Here is a 15,521-nt window from a genome sequence, read left to right on the forward strand (position 1 = left end):
ATCCCTTGAGTAAGGTGCCTTTTTAATGCTTGAATGATTCCTAGCCAATTATTAAGTGGCTTGGCAAACAAAAGCACATTCCTCTAAAAATGTTCAGGTACAAGGACTGGACTGAAAATGAAGCGAAAAGCAGCCAGTGTCGTAAGAAAAAGTCTAAAAGGCCATAAGAAGACCAGGAGAACTATCTCTCATGACCACTTTTAAAGATTACAAGAAGGTCTGGTAGCAATACAGTAAGAAATCAGGTGTGAGTCAACACTTTAGCACAGCTTTGACAGGTCCTGTCTTAAAAGCTGCAAATTCTTAAACCTGCAACTGTCTCGAATACAACTTTTACTTTCTAACGTCTGCACAAAAGAGCCAAATTAACCTGCAAACAGCCAATGTCCAAAGGAAAAAAAAACGCTTCGAAATACTTTGGGAAAGCCCGGAGAAATCTGTTTCCAAATGTTAACAATAGACGCTGTAAATGAAAAACACGACTGACTCGGAAAAAAAGAGTACAGATGAATTTCACACAGAAAAAACAAAATTTTGTTTATTTAATACAACATAGGCTGCGTGAAAGCAAGCATACCAAAAACAAGGCAACGGCATGGCCTTTCCCTCGGCTACAAGCTCATCCAAAAACAGTAAAACGGCATCAAGAGACAATCAGATTAAGCAAAGTGTGTGTGTGTGTGTGTGTGTGTGTGTGTGTGAGGGGGGGTTAAGATAAATGGTTTAATAAAGTGAGAAAAGTTTTGCATAGGGGCTCCCTGCGGGCAAAGGCACAGTCACTGTATAAGCATGTCTTAACCGAGTTTAGCCCGGCAGAATCCAGTCTGGCTGGCTTTCTGGGGCTCGATTAAAAACAGCAGAAGAGTAAACACCGAACTAATTACTTCATTATTAAGAGCCAGCCGTTTACTCCTTGCATAAGGTATATGGTCTCTGCAGCACAAAAAAAGTTCATGAACCTGAGGGAGAAAATGGCAACAGAGCACAGACACTTTCACACGTACAGTATATGACACACAATACATGTAGATATCAAGGCTTTAGGGTTTCGTATATATGAATTAATATACGTGCAATAACTAAACAGACTGTGTGCGTTGCAGAAAAGGCTAAATAGTCACGATACAAAATGATCATTGATTGTCAAGAAAGGAAAGACCCGATGTGAAGATACACCAACATTAAACAGCAGCAGTGCACAACGACTATTCTAGAAACAACAGTGTTCCCTTGTTTTCAACATTTCACAATACAAACAGAATTCATTAATCTTAAAAAATATAACAACAAAATGGAATGTTTTCCCTCAATAGTCTCGGGATTATCAGGAACAGGTGAAACCGGGGCAGGACTGAGACCTTTAGGCACTTAGAGAAGAGACGTACAGCAGGGGGAAGATTTTTTTTTTTTAGTGCAAAGCCACTTTCAAGGCAAAGGAATGATTCAGCATGTGATCGTACATAAAACAAAACAAAGTGGAGCAGGGCGAGAGTAAAGGCAGAGGAGGTGCGCTCATAAGACTAATGGCTCCATGACACGGGAGCCGAAGTGCAAGCAAAAGGTGCAGAGAGGCTGTGGATTCCAGTGCATGTCTTTCTTTGGTGTCTTGTATAATTCATAGATACAAAGAGTAGCAGAGGCTGAATTAAAGGCTGGATATACATTTTCATAGTCTGCCTTTACTTTAAGCTAAACTGCAGTGTTTTGGTTCCTGACAATATCTTCCAAACCAAGAGGTCAAAAAGAAGCACTGATCTAGAGTTGCCCGTATCTGATGTATGTTTTGACACTGAAAATCAAATCTAGATCAAAAGTCCCTCTCCTTGAACATAAAAAAAAAAAAATAATTATCACTGGCGTTCAGATGTTTCCGCAGCAAAGTGCAGCTTTGTAAGTGGTCCTGAGTCAGCGGAGTGTGTGGGCATGCATGCGTTTGAGGGTGAGTTGACGTTGTTGGTGTATTCTATTGGTAAGAGCTTGTTAGAGGCACCAGCTGTGGAGTTTTCTGTCCTGCGTGCGGCTTTTCGTCGGGCCTCTCCAGAGCGCTTTCGCCGTCTGCAGCCACCTCAGTAGCAGCCTGCCGCTCGCACAGACTCCCCAGCAGCTGTGCCGTCTTAAAGACAGATGCATGCCCGGCGGGCTGCAGGGACTGGACCTTCTGCAGGTTCTGGAGTGTCCGCAGCATCTCAGCAGACACGATGGGCAAATGCTGCTCCTGGATCAAGCTGGTGCTGGTGGGCCGCAGCACGGTGTCACGATGAGCTGAGGGCTTGGGAGCTGATTTGGTGCGCTGCGTGGGCGCCGCTCGGAATGAAACCAACGCCATTTTCTTTTGCGGCGGGTGGAAATCTACCTCCTCGTCGGACTGGCCGCTGGACATCGTACTGTCGGAGTCCTCACTCACGCCGTCATCATTACCGCTGTTGTCATGGTCGTCATCTTCCTCTTTGGCGCCGTCTCCGTCTGTGATATAAATCATGTCTTTGGGAAGAGAGGTGAACTGGTAAACAAGGCGCTGGCCTTCAACCTTATTCAGTATGCCCCTCTGGTAGTAGTACCTGCATGAATACAAGGGTTTCACATCAACAAACACATCATACATCAAATTAAATCAGAATTGAAGAAACAGGAATACCAGATTATCAGGGCCCTGCTTCCTAAATGCATATCAGGACTAAGCTCCCCCCCAGATCTGTTTTTTTTTTTTTTTTTTTTTTTAAACCAAAGTGCAGACCAAAAAACGTCCGACAACGTTACTTCACATTCGAAGGCAGTTGTACCTGAGTGCTCTTCCCATCGTCTCATAGTTCATATCTGGTTTGTTTTTGTGTTTGCCCCAGAGCCTCGCCACGGCTTTTGAGTTGACCAGCTTGAAGATCCCGGCCTGCGGATCAGTCCATTTGATGTAGCGGGGACAAACCTGTCTGTCCTGCAGCAACTCCATCAGGAACTGCCACAGGTAGAGTGTGTTTCCTCCTGAAGCACAAACACATGAAGCGTGATGAGAAAAGAACAGACAAGGAGAAAAATCCCTGGAGTTGAAAAACTTTGGCGAGGAACATGTTCAGAGTCTACAGTTGCTGCAAGCATGAGCCCAACTGTTAGCTCTGCGTAACATCAGACCATATAATGCTTTTGGTTCTTTATAGTAAATGTGTTGACACTCTTTATCTTACTATAACAGTAAGCTGATTACCAATCTTGTAAGTGTGAAAATACTTAGTTAATCTGCAACTAGACTTTCAGCTTTAAACTTGTCTGTATTAGCATCTAAACTGGAGAAAGAGAAAGTTATGGCTCCTCATTATGTGGAACTCTCTTTTTAAGTTCTCATATATAACTGGTCAACTGACCCAAAGGCTGTTTCGTGACCAGTGGGAAGCTATTTATTCATCAAAAGGGAGAAGGTAAAAAGTCTGGCATTGATTCAAAGTGTGCATATTTGGAGGCTCAAGTACGTGATCAAAGTTCTCTGTGAAAACGAAAAAAAAAAAAAAAAAAGGGGAACTGGAGCATTGTGGATGACCACATCAACAGTTTGGTACATACAGTACTGAGAAAAGAGGAACACAGGTGAGCTCAACATGAAAAGGTTTCTGTGTGGATGGATTTCCATGGTATAGGCAAAAGTCCCATTATATGACACGTCCTCCACAGGAGGAAGACATCATTATACAAGTCTACCATTTTAGAGAAGTCTTAAACAAAGAAAATACAGAGGGTTTACCAAAGATTTAAAAAAAACAAACATTCACAATCCTGAAAAAAAAGGCCAATCTCGACTGACCATCCACAGAACTGCATTTTAGGTCATATGGAACCAAGTTAAACCTTTACCTGAGCAATGCCAAAAAACAACAACAACAACAACACAGGCTTTGAAAGGCTTAAGATTCTAAAGCATACAACATCCCCTGTGAAACACATGACAGCAGTGTGCTGGCATGGCCATGCAAGGCTTCTAATGGAGATCAGGCACAAGAGCTTCCAGATGATGTACCGTCTAATCAGATTCTGCCAAACGCAGCAAAGCTGATGTGACTAGAAACACACTATGAAAACAACCCAGGAGTTTTTGAAGATAAAAAAAAATTCAATATTCTCCAGAAGAACCCACGAACAAACCAAGGTAAAAACTATTTTTTAAACTGTTTACAAGCTCAGCTATATTCTGACATTAATTGGATAAAAACCTTATTCTGAATGAGAAAAATATTTTCTGATTACGTGAATAAGGTCATTTTGGGAAAAAGTAACAATCAAATTAAGCTGTGTAGAGTATTTTGTTGTTAGTCGCATTATGTAGGCCTTTATACACCTTAGTCGCACTGTAGGGTACAACCAGTTTTCATACAATTTTGCAACACTCTGTGCTGCTTTATAACACCTCCACTAGTTTCAGTCACTTCAAAACAGAATGGCTGGCGGGGAAAAAAAAGAAAAAGGAAAACACTCATGAGGTGAGTAGAAACCTCTAAACTTGCAACTTTTCTTCTTGTTAACATTATGGATGCAACTTGTGTTTTAGCTGGATTCCATTTGGCCGGCTTGCTGTGTGTAAGCACACATTGATGTGGTGCTGATCCGTCTGTTTGGTATGAGTGAATTACCAACGAGGAACAGCAGCGGGTTAATGAAGACATTTTTTTTGTGCCAAAAAGGCGGAACTACTACATGAAAAGGACCACAGTGATAATATGTTTGCTACCATGTACATTTGTAAAAACTGAGCTTATCGTTGACATAAACTGTACACGGGTAAAGGGAGCTTCCTTTATCGTAATCAGTAGTAAAATTAAAATTAGGGTAAGGCTCGACTTATTGTTAGTCGGCTATTTTCTTGTCATTATAGATTATTTTTCAGTTCAAATGAAAGGAGTAAAGAGGCACTTTTGGTTTTATCGCATACAAATGCACACATATGTGGAAACCGAACTCAAGGTCAGTAGTTAAATTATCACTGTCTATCTAAAGATAGCCAAAATCTGCAAAAGATCATCTACAAATGACTGGAAATGACCCAATTACATTTGAGCATCGTGAAAAGGGGGTTTTACACAATGAGCTGTCATTTCTAAACATGTCCTCCAATCTTGGTGCAACTTACCTCAAACTAAACCTAAGAACCTGACATTTAAACCTGATAATATTTATTTTTTACCTGTGACTTAATTATGCTCTCGTAAAAAGCCAAAATAACAAAAACTGTGTCAGTGATAAAGTGTTTCTGTACCTAAACCTGAGGTGTTTAAACAAGTGTCTCTGTGTAGAGGCTTAATAGTGGAGCAGAAAAAGGTTTTTTCGGGCGATCGCTTTCCTTACCCTCTTTAAAATCGCCCTCACTCTCAACAAATTCCGCTCACATCAGACCAAAGTGGTAGAAAATGCAGCTAATCAGATCTCTAGCAGTACAGATGTGCCATCTATGTGTAAAGTACCGCATGGGCTTTGTTATGTCTGGCAATACCTTTGTTGTATTTGTCCTTCTTTACTGTGATATTTGGTGTGGGAGACTCTGCCCTCCGATGTCTAGGTTTTCTACCTGCATACACAAGAAGAAGAATATAAAAATAAATTACCTTTTTTCTTTTTTAAAAAGAATACATATATATAATCCACAAACCATGCAAAATCCTAAAAAACAACAACAACTGACCTCTCTTTTTGGACTGCAGCTGTGCTGTACTCTTCTCTGTGTGCAACGAGTGCCATTGTGGCTGGTCAAAGGCTCCCACAACCCCCTCGGCCGACACGGTAACCTGGGTAACTGGAGTAGTGATGACATCACCCAGTGATGGTAAGAAGGCCTGGGCTGCAAGGGGACATAAACAGATTTAATGAAAGAGAACAGCGCTGTGGCCGTGAGGTCTAAAAATAACATCACAATCAAACCGCTCTTACACCAGAAAGCTGGGGGGGGGACGAACTTGGAAAATCTTTACTCGAAGGTACGTGTGAGTAGTGTTAGTGTACATGGGCTTACAGTAATGTTGTTCCAGAGAGAGGGTGTCAGCACAGTCCATATTAAGAAGGGAGTCAGCGGCAACAAGTGTCTCCATGGTCTCTTCCTCTCCACTCTCACATGGCTCCACTACAGACAACAGAGGAAGGGAGGAACACGTAAAAACACTTTGAGAAGGTGGAGGAGGAGGACAGCATTTAGAGGGAGGAATATTACACGAGAGAAACACTCACGATCTGAGGGGCGAGTTCACCAAAGTTACAAAAAAAAAAAAAAAAAAAAAAAAGAATACTCTCGTCTCCGGACTGCAGACTGAGACTGTTAAAGCCATCCACTACAACAGACTCATAAGGAACTTCATTTGTGTTCCTCAAGGTTTGCACAAGGCTTTTAATAATTCAATAGCAATTCTCTCCCCAGAGATAAGTCCACAATACTCTGATAAGCAGACCACTTGTCTTGGCTAAAATACCTGTCTTTGTACCCCTTAATTATAGACATCATTGCCACACAGGTTTTGGTCAGTTTGCATCCATTGTACGATGCGTTAGTTGAACCACTTAATGCTGACCTTTGACTCATTCAAGCATCTAAACGGCAACAGTGTTGTGACTGCTCATAACAGGAAAACATGGCAACGGGCCAATTTTTTTATAGAAACCTAAGGCACTTTGTTACTAGCAGCCTGTTACAGAGACGCTTCATTTGTTCCTGATTCTTTAGTTTTATCTCCAGGAAAAGCTCACCAAAAGATAACTCAGTTTGACAGACAAAATAGCGCAACGTAGTGTTTTTGCACACACAAGGTGATTCTCAAAGAGCCGCTAGCCGAAAACTTGGCATATCTTAGCACGCCACGGTGTGCAGTGTGTCCTTAGAAAAATTGGAGGGAACTGGACAAGTGGAGGACAAATGAAGACATAACAGGCCAAGAAAGCCATTCCTGAGGAAGGGAAACAGGGAGAGAATGCTGAGGTATGCCAAATGACACAATAACTTGACTTATACACTATATTTCATTTACATTTACACATATATTAAAATAAATTACTATTTCTTGGGGTTTTTTTACATAACACACACGCACATATATATATAGATATATATATATATCTATATATCTCAAGAGGTAGCTAAAGAATTATGCAGGATACTGTATGTTAATGCAAATCTGGAATGTATTGGAGATGGAAAAGTTCACTATGACCATTTATCAAAAGTCAATCCACATTCTCCTTGGTTACATTAAATCTACTGTTAAAACAATACAATGCTGTTATTTTACCCAAAACAAAACATTTTATACACAATGGATATATAATAAACTATGCGCCTCACTCTGCCCTAGTTTTACATTTACTATTTTGTTTCTTTGCATTTATTTTGTAGGTTTTTTTTCTTAATTTCTTTAACATCAACATTATTATTCTCGGGGCTGTGAGGAGCACTGTAAATAAAGTATATCTGTACCTGAACTTAAATAGGCAAAGGCGTTAGAAACAGGTGCTTTTCATGAGTGCATGTGTTTAAAGAACACTCTTATAACATTCAGAATTGATGACCTCGCATTATGTGAACCAACCGTCCCAAATTACAATTACATTTCATGACTCTTTGAGTCAGCCACTAAACTGCATCACAGCGCGCATCAATCTTTTAATCTCTGACAGACTTTTTAACCAATTCAAACGCAACTAATGCCTCTTCAGAAGCTCCAGCGTGGCAATGAACTGCTGTTTTACTGGTGCTAAATCAAGGGAAACAACATGAATCTTCCCACATGAATGCTAGTGGGGGCGAAAATATTAGTGAAGGGGGTCTATTGTTTTGTGCGCATCCCTCTATGAGAGGTGAGTAGGCTGAGGCACTGAGCTTATAGAGGAGAAAAAAAAAAACAGCTAGCTGCCACACTGCCCATCGTTAACTCTGACTTTTCTGCCGACGACAAAAGCAGACAGCAGCTTGTCAAAACTAGCGACTACGTTTAATGAAGCACAGGAGGCAGGTTGTTGTCCCCGGCGAGGATGTAATTCCAAAGTGAAATGTCAATGACCGCCGCTTTTACCAGCTGTTAACGTTAGCTAAGTTAACCGAGCCTCACCGTGCTCAACTTCTGCTACCTCCTCCAACCACCGCAAACACACAGCCCGACACGGCGACGTGACTTACTTTTTAATTCCCAGCACTGGTGAGGAACAGGCTAAGGGTATTTGTGCTGTAGCCCAACTTGACCACGTCTACATCCTAATATGATTCATTAACAGTTTTTCACAGAGGAGCACGCCAGGAATGTTTTGTTTCACTTCCTGGATTTTTGCAGAGGGCGGTCCATGTGCGAGGATTGCCACTGCGCATGTGCAACGCAAGGCTCTCCTAAACAAGAGTAGAATCTGCCTGACTTTACATTTTCCTAGACTGTCGGCTCTCTCCGAACAAAGGTTACACTGTTAAAAAGCATTAGCGCAGAGGAATTTATATCATAAAGTGTGAACGTGACAGGTGAAGAGAGGCTGGAGTATGTGCGCGTGTGTTGACCTTTAAGCAGCTGCTGGTGATCCTCATGGTGTGACTGTTCATGCGATAGACCTGTGTATGTCAGCAGGTGTGGATGGGGGACCTGCTCCACAATCACTGCAGGGTAGTCTGGGTGAACCCCCATCTTTAACACACAAAATGTCAAGAAATGAGACGAGCAGGTTACCGTGTGTAAGGTTCCCAGTTAGGTTGCTCTGCTTCAGCACAAACAAGCAGAGAAACAAAACACCAGCATGGCATTGTAGTGACTCACCTGTGACAAGTTGAAGTGGTCACTGGCATATTCAAAGATGAGCTCCGACTGCTGTAGCATGGCTGTATATCCGGAACACACACTGTTTAACCTCTTGAAAACGGCATCACAGCTTTTCTGTGCCGACTGTTGATAACTAAACGGGTCTGAGGTGTCGTTGAAGGCGAGCTGATCCAGTTTCCTGCAGAGATCCTCCCGATGAGCAGCAGTTGACTCGGCAGCTCAGCAGCGGAGGAGGGATGCGAGTGCACTAATTGACCAGAGACGGTGGCGTCACAGGAAACTCATGGTCGCTCGCTCTGCTTCAAATCTAGATGAGGAAGTGGGGGCTGCTAAACTGTCCTGTGGTCTGATGAAACCTGCCAGTGAAGAGCAGAGAGAGACACGAGGGACAAAGTGTGTGATGGGAGCTGAGAGCCGTTAACTGTGGGGGACCGCACCTGCAGACAGTGAAAACAACCCGGCGAAGAGTTGAGATTTCTAAAGAAATGAGATCAATCTGCTCCGAAAAGAGAACGAAAACAGCAGTCCGTGTCTCTCTTTTACACATCTCGTTCTTTTGCTCTTATCGTGCGTCTAAACTGGGCTAAACCAGCAACAGGAAGGAAGTGTTTGCAGCGCAGTGTGTGTGCATGCGTTTGTGTTGGTGAGTGGGTGGTAGGAGGAGGGGAGGGGGGCGGGGTGGGGGCAGCTGGTGTTGAACTTGAAACATCACTTCTTTGCTCAGTGTTGGTGGTTTCAAGGCCGTTACGTGCACATTCCTCCAAACATGACTGTGAAGGGAGCGCCCAGGACACAACTCTAATGCCAGCCAGCTCCTCTTTGTTACTCCACAGTTTTCTCTCCCCATAGCCTATCTTGTTTTCTTTTCCCGTCCCTCCTCTCTTGTCCTCTGGCCGCCACGGCATTCTTCGTTCCCTTGAATTGCACAGCCTCCTCCTTTCTCTTATTTCCCCGCCTGAGCCTGACTGACTGACTGTCCCTGCTCCCCTGTCCTCCATGTCTGATCAATCTAACTGAATTCTGTCTCACCTCATGCTGGTGGACAGCTGCCGCCCCCTCACAACTGTCAAATGTAGGCTGTAAACGTTGTTGCCACACCTGCACTTACCTTCAGCCCCCTTTGTTCTGAAGATTACGCTTTGTGTGCAATAGATCTTGCTCTGTGAGCTAATCGCTTCCAAGGAATTAATCGTTATCTCTCTCATAGCTCCCACGTTTTAAACCCATTAGTTAAACCCTCGGTTGCCTCGGCAGGCTCACAGTTCCTGTTTTTTTGGGGGTTTTTTTGTATACCCTGCAAAAGCGAGGGAGAGTGCCTCTGTGTGTGTGTGTGTGTGTGTGTGTGTGTGTGTGTGTGTGTGTGTGTGTGTGTGTGTGTGAGAGAGAGAGATAGAGGCGCGACATGTTTGGGTCAGTTATCACAGGAAGCACAGCTCAGTTAGGAGGAACCGCTTCCTGACTTTGTGTGCCAAAACACTGCCAACATCTCTGCCAGCTGTGGCCTTTTCATTTTCAGCTTCCTCTTATGCTCCCAATTGTTGGGCTCTCAATGGTTTCACCAAGAACAGAGTGACACGGAGGGCGTCTGACATCCCACGGCAAAAGAGTTTTGTGAAAATTGGTCATTTCTTCATTGCTCTCTGTGTGAAAAACTTGTTTTTGGAAAGCATAGAGCTGAAGAGTATGCAGTATGAGTAAAGGTTTGCATTGCCGGTTAACATGCAAGGAAAGTTGAGATGTCTTATAGAAGAAGTCTTAATCATGAGGCATTTTGCTTTTTTAAAAAAAGTTTGTTTTTCAGAATTTCCTTAGGAAATCGGCTGAAAACTGTCCCATTGTCTGACGAGTCAAAATTTAAATGCTTTTTTGGAAATCATAGACTTCACATCCTCTAGGCTAAAAAGTCAAGGAACATCCTGCTTTTTTTTTTTTTTTATCAGCACAGTTTAAGTGTCAGCTTCTTTGATGGCATGGGGGGGGGGTTAGTGCACCAACACGAGTAACACGCACATCTGTGAAGGCCCTGCCACTGCTGCAGGATAAATCCAGTCTTTGGAGCAACGCGATGCGTCATTCAAGTGACATCTTTCTCAAGGAGGCCTTACTTGTTTTCAGCAAGCCAAAGGCAAACCACATTCTGTATGTATTCCAACAACATGGATCTGGGTGCTCCATTTGTCTGCGTGCTGTCTGGATTTGTCACCCACTGAGAATATGGTGTTTTTATGAAATGAAAATAACGAGTAAATAGGATCACAACCTGTGAGCTACTAAAGCCCTATGTTAAGTAAAATGGGGAAACCTTTCACTGGTGAAAACTACACCAGTTGGCTTTTTTAGTTTCCAAACATTTAAAGAGCAGGTGATGCTTCAAAGTAAACGTGTTCAAAGGGAGCCTCAATAAAAGAATCATTCTCAGGTTATTCTAAACAGTTTAAACTTTTTTTTTTCTATGTTGAATGTAGGGTTTAAATGATTTACAAATCGATGCATTCTCTTTTGCTTCGTATTCAACAACGACTTCCATTGTGTGTGGAAACATTTTGGTCCGGCAGGGCATGCTGGCAGGATTATTCTACAGAAAATATTTGTGGCACAAAACACGAGGGACACAGCTTCCATTTTTATCTTTTTACATCTGTAAACAGGAGGCTGAGTCTGCACTGCGATGGCGTTACAACCGAACAGGACACGCGTGTCTGTGTTATTTTTCTCTCCTTTGAATGGCAGCCACTGCTGTAAACCACTGTGCCATGTGCAGATGTTCATTGTTAGTGTGACCTGCAGGCTGCTGCGTCTATAGAGGACTCTCTAACTATGGAGCCTTTGTTCATCTGCAGTCTGGTCACATAGGTTTGTCTCTATGGCCCCGGCACTGGGATCTGAGTCTGTGAAGTGGCTGCCAGGCCCCTGAGGACACTGATAAGCCCCCCATTACATTCATTCCCCAGTTTGCCTGTGTGTGTGTGTGTGTGAAAGAGAGAGAGACGGCGATAGAAAGAGCACGGCTGTTTTTGACAGAAAGAAGCAGAGTGTGTGTGTGTATGTGTGAACTAGGCCAGGCTGATAACAGTATGGCAAAGTGAGAGAGCAGCTGATAAGCCCTTCTTGTTGCTTGGGGTAACCGGGCCTTGTTAGACGAACGCAGTGAAATACGGTTTGTGTGTGTGAGTGTGTGTACAGAGCGGGAGACTGAGAATGGGAGTTTCGGTGGAGATGGTCGCTGTTCAGAAACACTGTTTTTACTACCTCCCCCGTGTGTGTGTGAGCACTACAGCTGTCACTGAAAATAAATAATTTAAAGATGTTCTTATTTTTCACTCTCTTCCTCAGTGTTTAAACAACATCTAACAGCCATGCTCGGAAACTTAAAAGTCTCTGGAAAGTACTTTCACTTTCTATTCAGCACATGTGATCCAGCGTACACTCTCAAAGACTTGGCTCACATTTTCATTTGGAATTAGAAGCATTTCCTGTTTTCTTTTAGACGACAGAGTATTGTAGGCCTGTTAAATGGAATAAGAAGTGTGCTTACCTTGTGTTCAGAGCCTGCGTCTGTGTGTGACAGAGCAGCAGCTGTCCGGAGGATCCAAACAGAGGAACGGAAATTGTTCTCATTACATTTGGCAAACACAGAGCCTACAGACCTGGGATCAGTTTCCCTTTGTGACTTTCCGGTCACCAGTCAGGGTGCCAAACAGAGCTAAGATCAGTGACGGGTGGAGTACCAGTTGATCTTCTCTGGAGTCCTCATCAGTTCTCTTTTTTTTCTCCACAGAATTGAATGTCCACCCCCCCCCACACACACACCCTGTCCTGTGAGATCTGATTGGTTACCTGTGTTGTTAGTCAAGGTTTTCCATAGTGACCATTGTCATTGTGGAGCAAATGTAAACACAGGGTTATTTGCAATGTAAAGCAGCAGAGGGCTGAGCGACCTATCTGCAAACAGACCTGTTTTATATGAGGGCGTACACAGGAGGGCTGTGATGATCTCCCTTATCACAACATTCAGCAAGAACATTTCTAAAAAAGCTTCTTAGTGCACTACCAAGTTTCTTTGTACAACTAGTGCTCATGAACAAGACAAATGTAATCACAGGCTGAAGAATTCAGACTAAACATATGAACGAAAGGCTTGTACACAGAAATGGAGGCAAAACAGAGGCTTGTATTTTATCCAGTCCCTGACCCCCCCTAGTGGCAAAACTCTGCACCAATGCCCTTAAAATGAAATAGAGTCAGATCCATCCTTTGATTTTCATTTTTTTCCCCCTCTCCTTTAAAAATGACTTAACAAACGGAACAGAAAAGGCTTGCAGACCGTCCACCCAAGACTGTTGTTCACTGATCGTTAGGAGTGCTAAAGGTTAACACTGTCTCCTGTAAATCAGCAGTTTTCTCACGAGAACAGCGACCTTCTGCAAGCAGCCTTGCTGTCTCTGGATACTGTCACTGCGGTGAGGGTTGTATAACTGAGCCCTCTGTGAAAGTCATAACTATCATCACGTGTGAAGTCATCATATCTGTAGATGACAATCAGAACATCACCACTGGATAAGTTTTGCGAAAACAAAAAGATTCAGTCTCTAACAAGCTTGAAAGTCAATATTTTGGTAAGACTGCCTTTAGGGGTGGGCGATATGGAAAAAATGTTGTATCACGATTTTTTTGCATAAAATCACGATTTCGATTTTTTATCACGATCTTCCATCCAAAAAAAAAAAATGGCTGCCATGGCTGTCCATGCGTTTTCTAAGTTTTTACAAACACAACATGGAGGCGTGTAAGAAAGTGTCACGACGCACAGTTCGCTATGATTGGTCGGTTAGTTTAAGGACGCACTACGTCTGCCGCATCGGTGGGAACCAGCATTAAAAAAAAAAAAAAAAATCATTGCGCTGATTGGCAAAGGCGATCTATACGGTTTCTCTAATTTGGTAGATCGCCTGCTATTCTCCACTCTTCCTCGCCAGTCACGATTTTATATCGTCACATCGCGCACCCCTAACTGCTTTTATTCTTCAACGCAGCCTGAACGCTCTTGGACGAGCTTTCTTGTCATTTCTTCAAGCAGACTTCAGGAATAGTTCTCCAGGCTTCTTAAAGGACATTTCAAAATTCTTGTTAGACTGCTTTTTGTTGCGTTCTCTGTCAAGATGATCCCACACTGCTTCAATAATGTTGAGGTCCGAGCTCTGGGGAGGATTCATCCCTCCATAATATTGTTGTTGCTTTATAATAAACTGGAGTGGTCTGCCAACATAGAAGCAGTGTACAGGAAGGGCCTGAGCCGTCTCAGGAAGAAGAGACGGCTCAGGTCCTTCAATGTCTGCAGTGACATGATTTGCATGTTTTATCACACTATCATTGAGAGTCCACTGTTCTGTTCTGTGCTGTTGCCTGCTGGGGGAGTTGCACTACAGACAAAAACTGTAGGCGTCTGGACAAACTGGTGAAAGAGGCCAGTTCTGTAGTGGGCCAAAGGCTGGACCCTCTCAGTGCTGCGGTGGAGCAACGGATGAGGAGCAAATTATATTTTGTTTTTGAGAACAATAAACATCCCCTCCACAAAATCGTGGCAGGTCTGAGAGGTTCAGGAGGTCCTTTGTCCCCACAGCCGTAAGTGTTTTTAACAGTGTCTGCTTTTTGAGCTACTTGACTAATTTGAATTCCCACCACTGGGGGATGAATAAAGTATTTTTCTATTCCATTCTATTCTACACTATAAGACCTGCTGCCACTGATTTTCAGTCCAATTCTTCTGTCATTTGGCATACCTCAGCCTTTTCTCCCTGTTCCCCTTCCTTAAGAATGGCTTCTTGACAGCTGCCCTTCCACGGAGACCATTTCTGATGAGGCTTCAGTGAACAGTATGGATCAACTGAAGGTCCAGATGCATCTCTCAGGTCCTGTGTGTGTGTTTTTTTTGCTGTATTTTACCCCTATTTCTTAAAGCATCACTTTCAGATACTGTTCATATGCTGTACACATATATATATGTATGTATATAATATATATATGTATGTATATATATATATATATATATATATATGTATATATATATATATATATATATATATATATATATATACATATATATATATATATATATATACATATATATATATATATATATATACATATATATATACATATATATATATATATATACATATATATATATATATATATATATATATATATATGTATATATATATATATATATATATATTTTTAGGCCTGAAACTTCATCTTTTGTCCTACACTTGTCAAGTTTTCTCTTTAAAGATATGGGCACGAGCGCTCATACAGTCCCCGACACTCACTGTCTGTGTGTTGGATTTTTATACCCTGTCCACAAACTAGGTGGCGTAGTTTTACAGAAAGCACACCACATTTCACAATAATGGCAACACTATTTTATGTCTGTCAAGCAGTGTTATCTTTGGTACTTTCAACAGATTTGACACATGACTTGTGTTAGTAACAGGCTGCCAGTACCAAAGTGTCTAAAGATACAGTTTGAAATAGGTTCTACACCAATTTGTCTGACGTGACTCGACACAACACCGGTTATCCCATGAGTTAGAGGCCTTTTTTTGTGCTCGAATGCTTCATAGGTCAGTGTTAAGTGGCTTGACAAGCAAACAAAAAAAATTTAATTCCTCTGAAAATGGTCAGGTACAAGGACTGAACTAAAAAAATTGTCAAAAACAGCTAATGTCCAAAGAAAATTTTGAAATACCTTCAGAAAGCCTATGGGAA

At 42.3% G+C, this 15,521-nt stretch overlaps 1 protein-coding gene across 2 annotated transcripts; it reads right to left on the reverse strand.

The window, feature by feature from the left end:
• Nucleotides 1-511: 511 nt before the first annotated feature.
• Nucleotides 512-12,588, reverse strand: LOC142399299 (ETS-related transcription factor Elf-1-like). 2 transcript variants are annotated; one of them, XM_075483890.1, is made up of 8 exons: nt 12,289-12,588; nt 8,751-9,109; nt 8,498-8,621; nt 5,984-6,091; nt 5,657-5,812; nt 5,468-5,542; nt 2,781-2,976; nt 512-2,558 (listed from the first exon to the last, which is right to left on the reverse strand). In XM_075483890.1, the coding sequence occupies exons 2-8, from the start codon at nt 8,808-8,810 to the stop codon at nt 1,964-1,966; spliced, it is 1,314 nt and encodes a 437-aa protein (XP_075340005.1). In that variant the 5' UTR covers nt 8,811-9,109; nt 12,289-12,588; the 3' UTR covers nt 512-1,963. The 2 variants fall into 2 exon arrangements, with proteins under 2 accessions (XP_075340005.1, XP_075340006.1); XM_075483891.1 differs by lacking the exons at nt 8,498-8,621; nt 8,751-9,109; nt 12,289-12,588 and adding an exon at nt 8,132-8,324.
• Between the last annotated feature and the right edge of the window lie 2,933 nt (nt 12,589-15,521).

Source organism: Odontesthes bonariensis, chromosome 14 (genome assembly GCF_027942865.1).
Source record: "Odontesthes bonariensis isolate fOdoBon6 chromosome 14, fOdoBon6.hap1, whole genome shotgun sequence".
In the NCBI taxonomy this organism is placed as follows: Eukaryota; Metazoa; Chordata; class Actinopteri; order Atheriniformes; family Atherinopsidae; genus Odontesthes; species Odontesthes bonariensis.

Excerpts from the sequence above, each read along its gene's own strand:
- LOC142399299 (XM_075483890.1), bottom strand. The coding sequence starts at position 8,810 with ATGCTACAGCAGTCGGAGCTCATCTTTGAATATGCCAGTGACCACTTC. Across the intron at positions 6,092-8,497 it reads TCACCAGCAGCTGCTTAAAG|TGGAGCCATGTGAGAGTGGA; the intron begins GTCAACACACGC and ends TGTTGTCTGTAG. Across the intron at positions 5,813-5,983 it reads CTCTCTGGAACAACATTACT|CCCAGGCCTTCTTACCATCA; the intron begins GTAAGCCCATGT and ends GTCCCCTTGCAG.